Source organism: Falco cherrug, chromosome 8 (genome assembly GCF_023634085.1).
Source record: "Falco cherrug isolate bFalChe1 chromosome 8, bFalChe1.pri, whole genome shotgun sequence".
NCBI lineage: Eukaryota > Metazoa > Chordata > Aves > Falconiformes > Falconidae > Falco > Falco cherrug.
The window spans coordinates 25667164-25685735 of record NC_073704.1 but is presented as its reverse complement, the minus strand read 5'-3'; the positions used below and the strand labels follow the sequence as shown (position 1 = coordinate 25685735).

Sequence of the window (18572 nt, the reverse complement as noted above, 5' to 3'; positions counted from 1 at the left end):
GTGCAGCCTCCTGCCACGCTCAGCCCTTTGTGCAGGGATGGGGCAGGCACCGACAACCTTGCCTCTCCAAGCCCAAGGAGCTCAGCTCTGTGGCAGAGCTGCTGGTTGACCGAAGGGCACAGGCAGTAACTCTGCCTGCCCCTGCCCTGCGCAGCCCCCCGGGGGGAGCCCTGCAGATGTATACCCTGCACACAGCACACAGGCACAGAGCTGGGAAGGACCTGGTTTAAGAAATTACACAACAGCAAAAGAGTACAAATGTAGTGGAGTGTCCAACCCAGCCCCTACAGCTCCCGAGGCGTGTGGGGCCCCAGCTTGCAGCCAGCAAAGGGTTCCCTGATGGTGTGGGGGCCTGGCCCCCGGTGAGTGTCACAGCAGAGCCCTGGCTATGCTCATGGCCCCTTCTTGCTGCCTGAGGGCTTCTCGATGCAGTGCTCCTTGCTGTCGCCCTCATCCCCCACCTGTTGCTGCAGCCACATGCCAGCATACACACCGCCCTTCTGCAGCAGCTCTTCATGCCTGTGGGGAGAGCGGAGGGGTGCAGGGTCCCACGCTGGCCCCAGAGCCAGGGAAGGGTTCCCCATGGGCAGACAGCACCGAGCCCGAGCCCTGTGCTCACCTCCCTCGCTCTGCGATGCGTCCATCCTTGAGCACCAGGATCTGGTCTGCACCCACCACAGTGGAGAGCCTGCAAAGAAAGGCCGGGAGGTAATTCTGGCTTAGAGGGGAAAGGGTCCGAGGGGGTTTGCACAGTGCAAGGAGCTATAATCACAGGGGCTGTCGTCTCCTGAGCAGGAGGACAGGCCTGTGTGCCCGTCTGGGGGGGTTGGCCAGCTCAGAGAGCTCAGCACTTCCTGGATCAGCCCTCTCCCCTTGTCCCTACCTATGTGCAACAACGATGGTGGTGCGGTGAGAGCAGACCTTGGCCAGGGAGGCCTGGATGTTCCTCTCAGTCTCTGTGTCGAGTGCAGACGTGGCCTGCAGGAGAGGCAGAGCGTGGGGAAGGGATGCAGGCAGTGCAGGCAGCCACTGGGGCAGGGGCTGCTGCAGAATGGGGCAAGGATGGGCTGGGAGCTGGTGCCATTACCTCATCCAGCAGGATGATGCGGGGACCCTTCAGGATGGTGCGTGCGATGGCCACGCGCTGCTTCTCCCCGCCACTCAGCTTCAGGCCCCGCTCCCCCACCTGGGTGTTGTATCCTGCAGGCACAAGGGCAGGAAAGTGCTTGTGCTGGTGAGCTCCAAGACAGGAACGGGGACCAGGGCCCTGCTGCATGGGGAGGTCCTACTGAGACCACACAGCTGCCTGGTGCAGCCTCAGCCCATCCCTGCCCACGGGCTGATTTAGCCCTGGAAAGATGGTGGGAAGCGGCAAAGCAAGGCACAGGGTCACACAGGTGTCCCCACAAGGGGTGTACTCAGGAACGACTGTGACGGCAGCTACAAGTCTGGGACAGTAGGGGAGGGCAAAGAGGGGACCGCGGGGTTCTCACCATCAGGGAAGGAAAGGATGCGGTCATGGATGTCAGCAGCCTGGGCTGCTTCCTGCACCTCCTGGTCAGTGGCCAGGATCCGTCCGTAGCGGATGTTGTTGGCGATACTGTCATTGAAGAGCACCGTGTCCTGGGGCACCACCCCGATGTGGGCACGCAGCGATGCCTGCTTCACCTGGGGAGACAGAAAAGGGGGGGCTCAGCCAGACACACAGCCCCTGCAAAGAAAGACCCCCCCCAAAACCTAATCCCACCCCTCAGCCATGAGCCCCCCACCCCACTCCTTGCAGGGTGTTTGCTCCAGCATCCCCCCTGGACCACAGGCTCAGCTGCATCTCCACCCTGCAGTGGGGGGACCCTGCCAGTGCCCTGGCCCTTCCTGGGGAGCCCCAGCCAGTCTCCAGCGTTTCAGCCCAGGGGTCCTGCAGTCACGCCATTCACCCCCCTCCTGGCACAGACATCAGCCTCTAAAGGGGTGTGGGGGCTGCGTGCTCACCCTTGCCCTGAGGAGATGCCAGTGCCCGCACTGAGCAGCGTTGTGAGGCCCATAGGAGCTGGTGTGTCTCCCCTCCTGCTCCCTGGAGGCCTCCCATCCTCACCTGGGAGATGTCCTGCCCATCGATGCGGATGCAGCCACCCCACACATCATAGAAGCGGAAGAGTAGGCGGATGACAGTGCTCTTCCCTGAGCCCGAAGGTCCCACCTGCATGCCAAGGTAAAGGGACTTGGAGACACCAGAGACTCCCAGCTGCTGGAGGCCAGGAGCTGGGCAGGGAAGGGCTGGCCCCATCAGGGGGTCTGTCCTTCTCACCCCCATACTTCCCAGCCCCCCTTCCCCCACTCTCTAGCAGTGAACCCACACCCAAGGTCCTGCTCTCACCAGGGCCAGGGTCTGCCCAGGCATCACAGTGAAGGAGACGTCCTGCAGGATTTCCTTCCTGGGAGAGGGAGATGGAGAGGGGCTCAGGGCTACCTCCGCTGCCCCACGTCCCTGTGCCAGGCCTCAGCCTGACTTGTCCCACCCTGCTCCAGCCACCCCCTACCCATCCACGTAGCTGAAGTGCACATTCTCAAACTCGATCCGCCCAGCCTCCAAGTGCAGGTCACCGGCATTCACCGCATCCTTCACCTGCCGGAGGAGAGATGCAGGCTCAGAGCCAGCCTGTCCCCAGGGCAGGACCACAGGGCCGTGCCATGGAGCGGGGTCCGGAAAGGTGGCACCCACCTCCTGCTCCTCGTGGAAGAGCTCGAACATGTTCTCCATGTCCACAAAGGAGTTCTGGATCATCCTGGAAGGGGGCAAAGACCAGAGGGAAAGGTCTGGGGGGCCACATCCCAGCCCAGGTGCCCATGGGAAGGGGGACCCCAGGCACCCCCACAGCTCCCAGCTTTACCTGTAGTAAGTCCCAAACCAGTTCAGTGGTGTGTAGAGCTGGATGATGTAGGTGCCGAAGAGGACAAAGTCCCCCACCTGGAAGGGACAGGGGAGAGGTGCCCATCACCGCCAGCTGCAGGGCCCCACCTCGGGCAGGGGGCTGCCCAGGCTGGCACCGGTCTTACATGCAGCTTGTTTTCAGTGACGAAGTAAGCGCAGAGCAGGGACCCCGCCAGCAACCCCAGGCCGATGACCAGGTTCTGGGTCTGATTGAGGAGGCCCAGCGAGGCACTGACCTTCCACTCTGAGACCTGGAAGAGGCACGGTTCTCTGGGATGCTGCCACCTCCAAACCAGACCCACAGTGAGCTCCATCCTCCCCACGGGTGCCCATGAGGCTCAGCTCCTTCCCCCCCCAACTCCCCGGGTGCTGTACCTGGTACTTAAGGATGGCATCATTAAAGCGGTTCACCTCGTAGCTCTCTGCATTGTAGTACTTCACCTGCAGGACACAGAGCCAGGGTCAGCACCTGGATCAGCCCCCCCAGTGCCAGGCACTGCTCAGGGACCCCCCACTGGCTACGCTACCGTCTCAAAATTGAGGAGTGAGTCCACAGCCCGGGACTTGGCCTCGTTGTCCCGTGTGTTCATGTCCCGCCGGTACTTGGTCCTCCACTCGGTGATGAAGATGGTCAGAGCTGTGGTCAGGAGGGGGCTGTGTCAGCAGGTGCCTGCTGCCCCACAGCCCGGCACAGCACCCCTGTACCCCAGCCTCCACTCACTCAGGTAGAGGCTCATACACACAAAGATGATGAGGCCAAACCAGGCGCTGAAGACTGAGGTGAAATAAACAATGCCGATAATGATGTCCGCAATGGTGGGGACAATGCTGAAGACGATGTAGCTGGGGGGTGGAAAGGGGGATGGCACATCAGCCTGGCCCGGTGCAGCTGCCTGGCCACCCTCCACCTGCCCTGGGTGTGCTCTGACCTGAGCAGGCTGTTGATGCTGCTGGTGCCCCGGTCCACGCTGCGCAGGACCTCACCAGTGCGGCGCCCCAGGTGCCAGCGCAGGGACAGCCCATGCAGATGGGCAAAGAGCTGCACCTGCACCTGCCGGTTGGTGAACTGCTGCACCCACACCCACAGGAAGGTGCGCAGGTTGCTCACAAAGCCAGTGGAGCCTGCAGGGCACGACGGGATGGTCAGCGGGGACTGGCACCACCGAGGCATGCAGCTAGCTCAGAAAGCCCAGCTGGGAAAGAAAGGCCCCCCAGCTGTTCCCAACCTGGGACCAGCCCTGGTTGCTGCTCCCAAGAGAGAGCAGCAGCGATGGGGGCATAAGGGCATCTCCAGCAACCCCAGTCCCAGCACGATGTGCCCCATGCTGTCTCTCCCTGGCACCCCATCCCTCCCGGCAGGTCCTTACCAGCACCTCCACCCTGCAGGAACTTCAGCCCCACGTAGATGCAGACAGTCCAGGCCAGGGTGTGCCAGGGGGTACCCTCCGTCAGCTCATTCACTGGGGACAGCGTAGCAAGGTCAGGGCAGAGGGGCAGGGAGCATCGCCAGGTGCCCCATGGGAACCAGCCCCAGCACGCAGTGCTGGTCCCTGGGCCCCTGGACCCTGCTCCTGCCAGGTCCCTGCAGCCCCCCAGGTCACTCGTGACAGCCCCCAGCACTTGGTGAGGCTGTGAGCAGCCCCACACTCTGAGCTCCAGGCACCTCACCAATGTTCTTGTAGTAGATGGGGACAAAGACGTTGATGGCCCGCTCCAGCCCCATGAGTGCCATGCAGAACAGCACCAGCCCCTGCAGCAGGTGGTTGCCCCTCGGCCACATGTATGGCACCAGTAGCCGCAGCTTCCTCCGGAAATCCTTCCAGGTAGAGGTGGTCCTGCTGGCATCGGGCAGGAGCGGCTGGGGGAGAGCAGAGAGAGTGGTCATTGGCCTGGCACCCCAGCCCAGCTGGCAATGGCCCTGGGGAACTCCCCACCAAGAAAATCAGCCCCATCCTTCCAGGGTCCCCACTCCATCTTTCCGGCAGGGCCCCATCCTGCTGACAGCAGGGAGCTTGGGGAGCCCTAAACTTTGCTCCTTCCTGGTCTCCTGATGATGCCAATCCCAGGGCAGCTGTATTTCTATTTTGTCCCCAACTCCTCCCTGGCAGTGTCTCAAGCATTGGAACAGGCCACCCATGGAGGCAGTAGAATCACCATCCCCAGAGAAGTTAAAAAAACGCATAGATGTGGTGATACTTAGGGACATGGTTTAGTGATGGACTTGGCAGTCCTGGGTTAACGGTTGGACTTGATGATCTCAAAGGTCTTCTCCAACCTAAATGATTCTATGATTATATGTCCCCAAACTGCTCCAGCCCTGGGACTTACCTGGCTGTTCTCCACGTCCCGCTCCTCCTCGTTGACCAGCAACATGTAGGGCTTGCGCGGCAGCCCCGGGGCCTTCATGCCCAGGATGAAGAGCATGAACGTGCAGATGTAACGCAGCAGCCAGAAGCTGAACTGCACCTGGATGGAGAGCAGGGGGTCAGGTGCCACAGCAGGCCCTTGGCACAGCCCAGCCTGGCACAGGATGGGTATGGGCTGAGGGAGGCAAGGAGTGGGGCATGGGGATGGGGTGCAGTGCACCCAGGGGAGAGGGGAAACCCCATGCCACCCAGCAGGATGCTCTGGCTGAGCACAGAACCTCAGGCAGCACCCAGACTCCTTCATTCCCCCCTGTCACACCTGGCTTTGTTCCCTCTGGCTTGGGGGACCCCTACCCTAGGGGGAGGTGGGGGCTAAAGTGCTGTGGGGAGCAGGCAGACCCCCCACACCTCTGCACGCCTGGGACCAGGCCAGGCAGAAGCGGGAGCTGAGCCAGATGGGGGTGTGGAGGGATGTGCAATTGCTGGGCTAGGGAGCATGCACACCCCAGGTATGGCAGGGCACAGCAGGCACACCACACCCCAGCACTGCGATGCTGCAGCCCCCTGTTCCCCCCCCCCCGCAAAGGGCTTCATCCCCCTTCCCTGTCCACAGCCCCCCAGCCCACCTTCTGGTTGGTGTCCTCCAGCGCCCACCACCACAGCGGGCTCCTCCAGCACACCAGGGTCAGGTTCTCAGCAGCGAAGGCCAGTGCCCAGAAGAGGAGGAGGACGGTGCCGTGGCCCCGAGTCCGATCGTGTGCCAGCACCCGCGTGTGTTCCAGCTGCAGGAGGGCGATGGCACAGCCCCAGCTGAGGGCCCAGAGGCAGGCATGCAGCAACATGTACCCGTAGAGCCGTCCTGGTCCCCCTGCTTGCCACAGCAGCCCACCAAAGGGCTGCAGGGCCAGGAGCAGGGACAGCAGGACCTGGCTGCAGTAGAGACGGGAGCGGGGGATGTACTTGGGCTCCATGGCACGGCCGAAGCGGACGTAACAGGCATACTGCAGGGCACCCAGCAGCAGGCAGACACTCAGCAGCACGGCCGGCACCAGTGTGAAGAAGAAGCAGGGCTGGAAGCCCTGCTGGACCCAGACCTGGGCAATGGAGCTGTTGCCTTCACAGTAGCCCCCCAGCACGGCCATCCTGGCAGGTCACCGGCTGCAGAGAGAAGATGGGCTGCAACAAGGTCTCAGGATGGGCTGTTGGGTATGGCTGCAAGGAGGGACACACAGCGGGCGGGGTGGCATGCTCAAGCTGAGGGGGGCACTAATGGGGACAGGGACACGCAAGGACACCCTGCATGCAGTGCACCCACTGTGCGTGCAAGCATGGGGATGGACACTAGCATCATGCCAGGACCCACTTGGGGGCCCTGGCGATGTCCTGGGAGGGCGGGGTAACGATGCCCTGGGCCCCCCAGAGCCACCTGGGCCCTTGGGGGTGTGCTCAGCCATGGGGGGCAGCGGGGTGCTAGGACCGGGCTTGAGCGGGGGATGGAGCAGTGGGGGGAACGCAGCGGCAGCGCGGGGCGGGGGTAACGCCAGGGGACGCACGGGGAAGAGGAGGGCAGCGCGGGGGAAACGCAAGGGCAAGGGCAAAGGCAGAGACACAGGGGGGCCACGCACGGGGAGACACACGTGCGGGGCGAGGGACACGCGGGGGCGCGGCGGGGCCGTGCCAGGACAATGTCCGGGCGGTGCCGGCGCCGCTCGGCCCCGGTACGGGCGGCCCCGGTACGGGCGGCCTCGGCCCGCTGCCCGCGCAGCCGCCCTGCCGGCCCCGCCGCCCCGCCCGCCGCGCCGCCCGCGCCCCGAGCCCGCTCACCTGCACCGGGCCCGCCGCCCTCGGCCCGCTCCGGGCCCCCCGCGCCACCGCCCGCCGGGCCCCGGCGCCGCTCCGCTCCGCCCCCTCCCCGCCCCCGCCCCGGTACCGCCGGGCTCCCCGCCCTCCCCCGCCCGCATTCCGGTTCTGCGTCCCCCGGTGCGTCCCCGCCCCGGCGCCCAGCCCCGGGCTGCACGGACCTGCGCGGCCCCCCACTTCCGCGGCCCCCTGCCCCGCAGCCGCCACCCCGCAGCGCCGGGGACGGGGTGGCGTCGGTGGTGCGGGACGGACGAACGAACGAACGCACGCCTGGCCCGGGGGCCCGGAGGTCCCGAAGCCGAGACGAGGCGCCCTGCTCCCGCTTATCGCCGCCGCCAGCCCGATCCTGCGGTGCCGAGATAGCCCCCGGGCCCTGCCCGCCGCAGAGGTCAGGCAGGACGGGCGCTGCCCTCCCGGGGACAAATATAGCTCGTGCCTCCCCCCGCGGCCCCGGCCGGCCGGGAACGGGCTCCCGACAGCGCCCAGCTGGGCAGGAGCAGCGGGCAGGCACCCGGCAGCCTCCTGCCGCCACCGCAGCCACCAGCTCCTCCGGCTACCTCGGTTCCCCGCGCCACGGCCGGCTCCGGGCAGGGCGAAGGGACACTCGGACACGGGCAGGGATGATACACCCCATCTTTATTAGATGGCTATACAGCTGTACAGTGAGGGCACGGGGGGCGCGACACTGCGCTCCCCAGGGACCCCTGTGCCCACATGCCCCGGGAGATGAGGAAGAGTGGCTCGCCATGCACATGGGACACCGACGACACAAGCACAACATGCGGCAAGGACTCCGGGCAGCTCCTGCCCAGCCTCTCCCTCCTGCCAGCCCAGGGAAAGGCCCAGACTTCCCGCAGTGCCCCAGGCCGCTGCCAGCCTTCGGCTGTTCCGTTTTCGGAGCAGCAGCAACTCCGCCGGGAAGCCCAGGCGCAGTGTCCCATCCCACCGCCCTGGCGAGGCTCACCTCTGTGCAGGGCGGCAGCCTGGATGGCAGGGGAAGCCACCGGAGAGCTTGGGTTCCCAGGAGATTTTCCAGTTTCCTTTCACCACGCCATAGCAGCCCCAAGCTGGAGCTGCCGTGGGGGCTGTTGCAGCCACTCCTCCACGGGAGGACCCCAGCAGCACCCAGGTCCACGGCCCCCCTGCCTGGCTCAGTCCTGACCCCAGCAGTGAGGAGCTGATCCCCATGCTGAGCTCTGCTTTAGCACACTGCGGTTTCTTATAGACCCCAGAACAGTCACAGCTCTGGTCCCTTCTCCGTTGCAACAGGGAGCCTGGCCACCCCCAAAGAGCCTGCCCCTGTGTGAGCACCTAAGCCCTGCTCATGCCCTGGCTGCCCGGGTGCATGTACCCTGGGAGCAGGTGTCTCAAAGGGCAGCGGGCAATAATCCTGGCAGGGAAAGAGAGGCAGCCCTGGACTCCAGCGACGACAGAGAAGGGGTGGCGGTGCTCCCCAAGGGCACGGCAAAAGCAAGCTAGAGGCAAGGGCAGGGAGGGAGGGGAAAGCAAAGCCCAGCACGGGGTTAGCTGGGGCGCAGATCCTCGCAAGCTGCCGCTGGAAGAGAGCGAAACCAGAACAATGGTGGAAAGGTCTTGTCTGAGGCCATGCTGCCCAGCTGCGATCCTGATCCCCCCCTCACCACCCCAAGGCCACGCTTGGGTTTGCCTCTCCCTTCTGGGTTCAGGGTACCCTCCCTGCCCCGCTAGCACAAGCTGGCAGCAAGCAAAAGGGTCCTTCCAGGAGAGAAGGAAGAGCTGGAAGCCTCCAATGGAGATGTGAGACACTGAAGCCTTTGCTTGGGGAAGAGGAAAGGCTCAATACCACAGAAATGGCTGCATCAGCAGGACAGACCCAATGCACCACAGCCTGGGCATGGGGGAAAGGCCTTTATCATGCCTGCAGGAAGGGAACCAATACACAGGGCACAAGACCTTCAGGGTGGGCTCCAAGGGGGCTGCGAGCACTCCTGGGAGACACCAGGCTACCACGCTCTGGGGTCTCTTTGGCACTGCAGGAGGGCCTACTAGCAGCCCACATCCCATGGGCGCCATGCAGGGGGGAGAATGCCGCTACCCTAGCCCAGAGGCACATCCTGGAGGCTGCCAGCTGGGAGGGATGTCAGGGACCCAGGACTTTCACCCCACTGACCCTTTCTTGTGCACAGGGGACGGGCCAGATGTCATGAGAGTCAGGGAAGAGCTGCAAGCATCCCCGGATCCCAGCCAGAGCTGTCCCCACCAGCTCTAGATCCCACCCTTACTCACAATAGCAGCACCGGGGCCCATCCCTCTGCAGGGTGCTGGGGCAGAGGGGTGGATGACTGCCCCACTGTTGTCCGGCTCCGGGCTGAGGGGCACAACACTGGTCCTCCCCAGGAGGGCGAACACGGTCCTGAGTACCTCCTCAGGGCTACAGGCAGGGCAGGTGTGGTGCTACAAGCTGAGCTAGAGCCCCCTCAACAGCTCCTGCCTTCGTTTTGGAGGCAGGTTGCAGCCCTGGGCGGACATCTGGAGCTGGCGCCATCTCACATCCCTTCCGACAGCAGCTGCTGCCGCCACCTCCAAGCCAGTCCACAGCTTCCCACCACTAGTCCTGTCACGTCAGCTTTCACAGACTCTGCAGTGATCCTCTGACATGGACAACACAGACGTGAACACAGACACATGTAGGTACTCACACACGCATTCACCCCACAAAAGTCAGAGTGGCGTTGACTTGACACACGGCTGGACACAATGTGCCACCACAAATCTGCCAGTTTGGCTGTTTTGTCTCTTCGGCAATTGATGGCAACAAAATGGAGCCCAGGACTATCCTGTCCACTCAGGATGGGAGAAGAATCAGGCTGACGCCACATCCTGCTGCCAAGGAGGCTCCCAGCCTGCAGCTCCCATGAGATCCCCAGTCTACAAGGCTATACCTGCAAGACAGAGAGGGAACGTGGCAGCTACCAGGACCAGCTGCCAGCACCCCAGTCTGACATCCAGAGTACACCTTGCCCCTTTTAGCCACAGCCTTCGCCCTTACCTTGTGGATCTGTGGTGGAAGCTCATCCTCTGAGCTCTCCTCTGGCACAGGCTCTGGGTGTCTGGCCGACTGCCCATCCTCAGCCCAGCCTCCCAGAGGGAGGCGGGAGAAGTGTGATGGAGCTCTGTGTACTGTGCCCGGGTCTGCAAGACAGGTGAGAAGGAAGATGACTTACCTTGGGGACTGTCAGTGTCCAGAAGCTGGCAGGCTGCTTGGGCCAGTCCATAAAGGGCATCGGTTATCGGACTCTGACCTGGAGCTCAGACCTCTGCCCTGGTTCCGGTACCTGTGATCCCACCGTATCGCCGCTGGAAGCCAGTCTGCAGCGTGGCCGTCTCCTCGGCAGGCTGCCGTGGTGAGGAGAAGGGGTAGCTGGCAGAGCGAGGGATGGGGACAGGGGCACCTCGTTGAGCATCCAGCTCCTCGTGGGCACTCTCCCCGCTCTCATCACTCTCTCGCCGGTGCCAAGTGTGCCGCTCAGGCTCCAGCTGGGCGTGCTGCTTGTGCAACTGCAGGCCAAAACATGAGTGAGTCAGCTGTGTGGGAGAGCCCAGACACGCAAACACACCCTCTCCCCAGCATGGCACAGACACTGGTCTCAGCTCTCACTCACACTGGTGTCCCAGTCACTCCAGACAGGGCACCCCGGTCCTGCCTGCCTCGCTCTACACCCCTCTGGCTGGCCCAGCTCCAGATTGCTCACCTCATGCATGTAGAGTGCGTGAAGACTCATCTCGGTGGAAGCGTACTCCGACAGGATCATGCTCTGCAGCTGACCCTCCCAGGCGCTGCTCCCGGAGCTCACGGTCCTCGCATCAGCACTGCCATGGGACATACAAGCGGTGTTTGCTGCCCAGCTGCCTCCCACACTGCCCAGCCCCTCTCTGCTCTAATGTCAGGCCTGCACAGATCTGCTTGCGGCCTGGGTAGGAACAGGCCCTCTGTAGCATCTCTCCAGATGCAGAGTGTCCAGCCCTGCCACGACACTGCCTCTTCCCTACCAGGGGTTTCTCACCACTGTGGTACCTACAGAAGAACACCAGAACCCCACACTGTCATTTGGGACCAGCCTGAGCACCTGGGCCTAACTCTGCTGGTGAATATGCCCCTTGCTGTCCCAGGCTGCAGAGACAAATGCCACTGTGCACCTAGGACAACAGGATGGCAGTTGGGCAAGGTTGAAGGAATCTGCAAGGTGTTCAGCTGCCCCTTTCCAGCCTGCAGCTTACCCGGAGGCTGTCATGGCACTGGCACTGCGAGGCTGGGCTCCCTCTCCATCCCTTCCCGCTGTCTGGAAGCCGCTGGGAGGCTGCTGGGCAGACTGCAGTGGTGAGAAGGAACGCAGGGCAGAGGCCACCTCGGAGAGATGGCGGGAGGCCTGTCCATCCCGGCCCATGTGAAAGCCCAGTACCGAGGAGCCCACTATCACATTGGCAATCAGGCTGTGAGGCTGCAGAGTTGAAAGGGAGAGAATCACTGTCCTGTGCAGACCTGGAGGCCTGATTCCCGCCAGCGACGTAGAGCTGAGGCACCTAAGCTCTCTCAGCCCCTCTCCCACCTCACAGAGCCCCAGGGCAGCCTGCTGTCTTCTCTAGAAACCCAGAAGCATCCCAACTAGTGCTGATCTATCACATTTGCATCCCCAGATACAGCCCAGGCAAGGGCAAAATTGCCCAGAGGTCCTGATCAGCAGGTTTTCAGCACCCAAGAACACCCTGCATCCCCCCCAATCTGGGCACCTCCGACTCCGACTGTAGGGACTGGATGGAGCTGAAGAGGGCATTTTCAGGGAGCACAGCTTGCTGAGCCAGTGCCACGCTGCTGTCCCGGTGCACCCGCTCCTTCAGGAAGCCGATGAAGGCCGTGCTCTCGCGGGGTGGCTGCCATTTGGGGTTGGTGATGGCAAAGTGCATGAGGGACAGTTCCGTCTTGCCATCCTCAGCCTGCTGGTAAATGGAGGCCTCCGTCTTTCCTGCTGACATCCACTGTGGAGCATAGACAGGTAATGAGAGACAGGATCTGCTTTACAACCCTGCCAGGCCCAGGAATCTTGCAATCAGTCTGGGCAAAGCACGCAACACCCAGCATAAGCTGGGTCACAGCTCCACGCATAGCAGGTGCTACACCAAAAGCCCCATACTAATCCAGCCCTCACAGCCTGGGGGAGAAGCAGCAAGCACAGCGTCTTCCACCTCCACCCCAGTGCATCACTGCAAGGAAACTGGAGAGATGGGTGCTAGTCACAAAATACAGAGCTGAAAATCTCTTCTTGCACTCTCCAGCTTGCAGCGGGTGCAAGTACAGCCAACAAATGACTGTTCTTAACAGCTTCCTGCCACAGTGAGACCACCCCCTCTCTAGTTCATCACTCTGTCACTAGGGAGTCTTCCCTGACAAGTAACCTAAACTCCTAGGCACAGGAAATAGATGGATACCCTTTCCCTCCACACTAGATTTTACATAATGGAAAATGCTTCCCATTTCCCTGAGGCTGCCCCTCTCCTGTGCACAAGCAGCCCAGCTTCTTTAAGTCGGTTCTCAGTAGTCATGCTTTCCAAACATCCAGATATCCCCATTCCTCTCTCCTGAGGACATGAGACTCTTGGTTGTGAAAACAGTCAATGACATCAAATAAAGAAATGACAAAGCCTGGTTCACAAAACATCAGGTTAATAATCACAACTGGGCCACAAGAGCTTTCTGGAGCTGCTGAACTGTGTCAGGAGCCCCAGACACCCATCAAAGAGGCAGGTGGCTGGGCTGGGCTGTGAGCTGTGCCAGGATTGGGGAGTTATGGCCTCTCATGGTTCTAAAGGACCAGACATGCTGGTGGGAAACCCAGGCTGCATTCCTACCACCCTCAGGACCTACCGCCGGGTGGCCATGCTGGCGCACATCCATCTGGGCAAAGGAGCAGGTGTCGCCCACGCCCACCACCTCCACAGTGAAGTTGCGGAAGAAGTCAACAATGTCCAAGGACTTGGGCCGCAGGCAGACGATGAGGATCAAGGGGGTAATGATGGGACTGAGGAGCTCCTCCAGGATAAAGACCTGAGCACAGAGATGATGGGCTCAGTACAAGCTTGAGGATGTCAAAAAACCTGCAGTCTCAAAGCCAGCCCCCAGCTCCAGCCCTCCATCTTCTGAGACTGCCTTGTTCCTCTGCCAGCCCAACAGCTGCTCAGCTCTCTGGCAGCTTCTCCTTCCTGCAGAGATGGGGGCGAGTCCCCATTCTAGCCCCATGCAAGCCAAGCTCACCGCTTTGTACTGGAAGAGCTGGGCAAACTCGTCCCTGGTTTCATAGCGGTGGGCATTGCCCTGCCAGTGGTCAGGCATGTAGTGGATGTGTGCCAGGATGACTCGCAGCAGCTGCTCTGGGCAGAACACCAGGTGCTGGTCAGGGATGAAAGACCTGTAGCACAGGACGGGGAAACATCACAACATCACACCTCAGTTCCTGGGAGATCTCATCCTGGGAGGGCAGGGTGACAGGCCCATATCACAACTCTGCCTGCAGCCTTCACGCCCAAGACAAACCTTCCTGCCAGCCCAGCCCTGGGGTGTTGCTGTACAGCTCCAGTAACGCCCCTCATATCACACAACCACTGCACCCAAGATCACCACAATTCCCTTCTCCTGCCAGCCCCTGACCCTTCCCAGCTGTGCCTTTCATTCAGGCAGATTCATATCTACTTGCAACTAAAGAGCATGTTTACATGGATGGTTGTCAGCCCCACTGCTCCTCACAGCGCTGCCAGGAGCACAGGGGCAGCAGAGACCCACCTCACCTGCACACCGTGATGCCCACCCCGAGGAGGGTGACTGTGGTCAGGACATGCTCAACCGCCAGCACATCCTCATCATAGATGGTGAGAGCAATCAGCACAGCCAGGATGGAGCCAGCAAAGAAGGCAACATTCTTGGCCACGATGGTGAGCAGCGGGGAGATAAAGCAGTTCATATACTTGGAAGCTGGCTTGTATCCTTTGCTGAGGCGTGAGTGCAGTTCATGGTCCAGCTCGTTGAAGTGACGGAGGTAACAGCGGCCGTAGAGAGACCAGCAGCGGGCACCCAGGCTGCCGGGCTCCCGCTTCAAGATCTCCGTGTAGCTGAAGAAGGCGTAGAGGATCTGCCAGATGAGGATGAGGGGGCAGAGGAGGAAGTTAGCAATGCCAATCCAGAGAATGCGAGTGCTGAGCTTCTCAGCCAGCTCCAGGCGGTTCCCGGCCCGCTTGTACTCGGCCTTCAGGCTCCACTCATTCTCAAAGAGGGAGCCAGGCCCCCAAAAGAAGATGAGCTCAAAGTTGTACTTGAGCCCACGCGTGTAGAAGACAGTGTCTCCCAGCAGGGGCAGGCGGAAGCGGATGGGTAGCAGTGATTTGTTCACCATGGCCACCATGTAGTTCTTGAAGCGAAGGATGCGGTGGTAGATGTCCAGCTCTGTCAGCTCCTTCTTGTGGATGCAGATCTGATGCTCCTTCTGGATCTGCACGATGCGAGCCTGCACCTCCTGCCAGGTGTAGTATGGCAGAGTGGACTGGAAGGGGGCAAGCAGCAAGGTTAAGGACAGAATGTGCCCAGGGACAGAGGCTGAGCTGAGCCCACTCACACGCCAGGTCCCAGAACACACCTCAGGGTGCTGATGAAGCACGTGCAACACCAGGAAGACGTGAGGCACCTCCCTGCACTGCTTCAGCCTATGGCAAGCAAACCCCATACCTTGCCCTGGTGCCCTTTATTCCTAGATTAGTGCAGATGGCTGTTTCCCAGCCACTCACACACCAGCTACCTTGGAGGCATAAACATAGCTCCAGGCTCCCATGGGTCTCCCAGAGCTGCCATTTGGAGTCAGCAGGGAGAAAGGAACAGAGGAAGGGACTTAAGCAGTATCCCAGAGGAAACCTATGGAAAAACTGGGGACAAATCAAGCCTCTTGGCTCACTCTACTCTTCTCAAGACGCAGTCTCCCCTCAAAGAATGCAGACACATCTTCTGATGTGCATCAGAGCAAGGACTCTGGACTAGGATATATGTCAAACCCCACCTTTGACACCCCAATCTCCAGTGTGATCTTCACCAACTCCATGCCTCAGCTTCCCCCCAGTAAACAAGAAAGATGACTTTGTCCACAACCCAGGGAGGTTATGAGGATATCCTAGCTTATGCCTTCTCTGTTGAAAGGCATCACAGAAAAGGCCGTCAGCAAAGAACAAACATATTGGGTGGCAGATGGCAGAGACATGTGCCAGCAAGCAGAAAAGCACACTGGGCAGAGAAGGGTTAATACGGAATAAGTTGGCTGCTGGAGCAGAGGCTGAAAGGAGACCTGTGTGGTTATGGAGCAGAGGGAAGAGCGCTCAGTACAGGTCTCCCAGAGAAGCTGGCTCTGGATAGGAATGAAGCCAAGCTGTGTCTAACCACCCAGCAAACGCCTCCCACGTCCCTTAGTGGCCCTGCATGTGACCCTTGGCCAAGCTACTTACCATAGGGATTTTGAGGGCATTGATGTAGAAAGAGTGAATCTCCCAATAGCAGCATATGTTGTAGATAAATTTGACAAGTCGGTGGATCCAGAAAACCCCAGCTATCACCAGGATGCAGATGAGGAAGCTGTTTGCTTGGATTCTGCAAGCAAGAAGAGGAAAGCAGTGGGAGACAGGCCCAGGCAGGCACCCTGATTACCTGAAAAAACAAGAGTGGTGGCTAACATGCCCTCCACTGCCCCTACCTTGCACTACAGACATTTGGAGGCAGGAAGGCATCTGGCAGAGTCACCTTAATGGGCTCACTGGGATGCTGGCTGTGATTTACCGCTTTGTTGGCAAACAGGATATCATAATCAACGCAGCTGATAAGAAAGGTGGTGAATGCCACCACAAAGATGAACTGCCTGTGAAAAAAGGGAGCAGGCGTGAGGGAATCACTCTTCTGCCCCTCAAAACGTGAAGCAGCCAGGGTCACACGTCATGGAGACACATTCCCACAGTCAGCCATGGTGGCAGGAAAGCTCATGGGCACCAGTTCTTCAAAATGGAATGCAGGTTCAGCGCATGGAAAACCCCAATGATGGGGAAACTGGACAACTATAAAGGCAGCCCTCCTGCCCACTGTGCTGCAGGAACTCAGCAAACTCCTGTGACTGTTCCTCAGCAGCTGTCACAGCCACAAAAATGGGAAACTGCACTTACATGAGCTCAAAGATCTCTCCAATGAGCATGCAAGTGAAGCCATTCTTCTGATGCAGGTTATAGACGTGAAAGCTACAGTCAAGGAGAACAGCCTGGAGACTCCTTCTCTCTGATGAAGGATGGAGAGGATTCTGTCCCACTGGCATCCCACAGCTCCCCAGCCAAGCCCCTCTCCACCACCAAAGGAAAACCCTCCTACCCCTAGTCATCAGCAAGCTGGTTCTCTGCTGCAGGAAAACACACTCTGCCCAGGTAAAGCACAGCTGGGATAGGAAGACTTGACTCCATCCAAGCTCCTTTCTTACTTCATTCGACACCCAGAGAAGGGTCTGTCCCAACACAGAGCAGAAACTCAGCCTGCCCTCAGGCTGCACAAGGGTGGGCAGGGCAGGGCAGAATAACACAGAGACAGGCAAAAACGCATTTAGTACCCCTCGCACCTGTGACCGGCACACCCTACTTCCAACCCTTGGTAATGTGGTTAGCATAACTAACACCGTTTTAAATGGCAAGCAGCCATTCTCTGTGACCGAGCAGATCACTTTCATTATCAGGCCCTGAAGCTTCCGTGAACCAAGTAGACAAACCAAACAGATTTCTTCTTTTCCCCTCTACTGGCCTCAAGATTCCTAGGTGCCAGGCTGATTACTCCCTTTTGTGCCAGTACCCGGCCAACCTGATGGCGGTGATGACCCTGTCAGAGAACAGGGAAGTGTCACAGCACCCAGAGCGCTGTCCACAAAATCAAGGAGTTATAAGTCCTAAGTGGGAACTTGGACTGGAACTGCTGCTGGACAGTGAGACCCAGGACCCACCAGTAGCCAGGGATGCCCCCACTGTCATCTGATTCCTCCAAGGATTGAGTGACTTGTATTATTAATATATGCATATATATGATTTTTGGGTCTAGATTATGATTACTACACTGATACAGAAAAGTATGTATTAAGATATAAACTAATCTGCAAAGAGTCCAGGTGATTACAAACCATAAGCTAAGTAGTGCTATAGAGTTCTGTACTATGCTACTAATAGAATTGTACTACACTGATTCTGCTTACAGAGACCTACTCCGATTATAAATCCTATGCTATGCTAATAATTGAATCCTGTTAAGAAAATAAAGCTTTAATTGTAATGAGAACTTGGTACCATCATCACTCTGCCGAGGATCTCTAAAAGAAGCTCTCTGTCCCCTCAGTGTCAGGTGACAGCACCCCACAGGCAGGGGGGGTCTGCCATCCCCCAGCCCCTCTGGAGCTGTGTGTGCCCTACGGGACGCAGGAAGGGACAGACGCTGCCCCAGCTCCGAGTTACCCCAAACCCAGTGTCTCCACCAGCACTGAGAGCCCGGGAGCGGCGGGGCGCGTCCCGCCTGAACCCTGCCCGGCCAAAGGATATGCGAGAGAAGAAGAGGTCCAGGTTCTCGATGTGATGCCACGGAGCTGGAGACAGAAGACGCGCAGGGTGAGGGGCCCGCCGGGACGCCCAGCCTTGTGCCGCGACGGGCACAGCCCCACCTCCTCCCCCGTCCCGGGCCCCCGAAACCCCCGCCGGGCCCCACAGCCCCCGTCCGGGCTCCCCCATCGGTCCCTGGATGCTCCCCCATCCCCAGCCACCGGGGCCAGCCCGGACACCGCCGGTTCCCACCGCCTCGGCCGCCTCACGCTTCCCCACTCCGCCCCCAGCTCCCCTCAGGCGCAGGCCGCCGCCCCCCGCCGCCGGCGGTGGCCAGGCCCCAGCCCTCGGTGCCGGTGCTGCCACTCACACTTGGCGCCCTCGGGGACGTGGACAAGCAGGTCGCCGCCGCCGGGGGGGGACTCGGTGGAGGAGCTCTCCAGACGCTGGTACTGCGTCTCGAAGTGGGCCATGGCGGGGCCCCGCGCCGCCGCCACCGGCCCCGGCCCGGCCCGGCCCGCTCGGCCACCGCCCCGCCCGCCACGCGACTGGCGGCCACGAGGCCCAATGGAAGCCGCGGGGCGGGACGGGGGCTGCCAATGGGAAGGCGGGGGGCGGGAGGCCGCGCGGAGCCTAGCGGCGCTCCGTAGCCAGGCGGCTGTGACGCGCCGCAGCTGAGCGGCGCTTCCGGGCCGGGGCAGCCGCGGCCGCACGTGAGTGGCGGGGCGCGGCCCCTGTCACCGGCGGGGGGCAGCGGGTAATGGGGGGCGGGCGGCTTCGGCGGCGGGGGAGGTCGCGGGGGT

General features: G+C 60.8%; 2 protein-coding genes across 6 annotated transcripts; both read right to left on the bottom strand.

The window, feature by feature from the left end:
• Nucleotides 1-211: 211 nt before the first annotated feature.
• Nucleotides 212-7459, bottom strand: ABCB6 (ATP binding cassette subfamily B member 6 (Langereis blood group)). 4 transcript variants are annotated; one of them, XM_055717797.1, is made up of 20 exons: nt 7317-7457; nt 5922-6453; nt 5258-5395; nt 4598-4787; nt 4297-4389; nt 3859-4051; nt 3651-3772; nt 3457-3566; nt 3305-3370; nt 3055-3180; nt 2889-2965; nt 2720-2783; nt 2538-2623; nt 2375-2432; nt 2093-2197; nt 1494-1668; nt 1088-1200; nt 884-978; nt 620-688; nt 212-519 (listed from the first exon to the last, which is right to left on the bottom strand). In XM_055717797.1, the coding sequence occupies exons 2-20, from the start codon at nt 6435-6437 to the stop codon at nt 393-395; spliced, it is 2523 nt and encodes an 840-aa protein (XP_055573772.1). In that variant the 5' UTR covers nt 6438-6453; nt 7317-7457; the 3' UTR covers nt 212-392. The 4 variants fall into 4 exon arrangements, 3 of the variants coding, with proteins under 3 accessions (XP_055573772.1, XP_055573771.1, XP_055573773.1); XM_055717796.1 differs by lacking the exon at nt 7317-7457 and adding an exon at nt 7120-7195; XR_008733455.1 differs by lacking the exon at nt 212-519 and having other exon boundaries at nt 646-688; nt 1088-1270; nt 7317-7459.
• Nucleotides 7460-7774: 315 nt separating this feature from the next.
• Nucleotides 7775-18319, bottom strand: ATG9A (autophagy related 9A). 2 transcript variants are annotated; one of them, XM_055717506.1, is made up of 14 exons: nt 18140-18319; nt 17774-17816; nt 16372-16437; nt 15912-16073; nt 15667-15808; nt 13972-14720; nt 13442-13595; nt 13055-13234; nt 11923-12168; nt 11413-11633; nt 10887-11004; nt 10470-10692; nt 10184-10326; nt 7775-10076 (listed from the first exon to the last, which is right to left on the bottom strand). In XM_055717506.1, exons 1-14 carry the CDS (start codon nt 18240-18242, stop codon nt 10071-10073), a joined length of 2556 nt encoding a protein of 851 aa, XP_055573481.1. In that variant the 5' UTR covers nt 18243-18319; the 3' UTR covers nt 7775-10070. The 2 variants fall into 2 exon arrangements, with proteins under 2 accessions (XP_055573481.1, XP_055573480.1); XM_055717505.1 differs by lacking the exons at nt 17774-17816; nt 18140-18319 and having other exon boundaries at nt 16372-17746.
• Nucleotides 18320-18572: the final 253 nt, after the last annotated feature.

Bases quoted from the DNA above. Each gene is read 5' to 3' on its own strand.
- ATG9A (XM_055717505.1), bottom strand. From the start codon at position 16,919: ATGAAAGTGATCTGCTCGGTCACAGAGAATGGCTGCTTGCCATTTAAA. The intron at 13,235-13,441 runs GTGAGCTTGGCT...CTCTGTGCTCAG, and splicing joins AGCTCTTCCAGTACAAAGCG to GTCTTTATCCTGGAGGAGCT. The intron at 11,005-11,412 runs GTAAGCTGCAGG...GTCCCATGGCAG, and splicing joins AGTGCCATGACAGCCTCCGG to TGCTGATGCGAGGACCGTGA.
- ABCB6 (XM_055717797.1), bottom strand. From the start codon at position 6,437: ATGGCCGTGCTGGGGGGCTACTGTGAAGGCAACAGCTCCATTGCCCAG. The intron at 4,052-4,296 runs GTAAGGACCTGC...CGTGCCCTGCAG, and splicing joins CCTGCAGGGTGGAGGTGCTG to GCTCCACTGGCTTTGTGAGC. The intron at 3,371-3,456 runs GTAGCGTAGCCA...TGTGTCCTGCAG, and splicing joins CACTCCTCAATTTTGAGACG to GTGAAGTACTACAATGCAGA.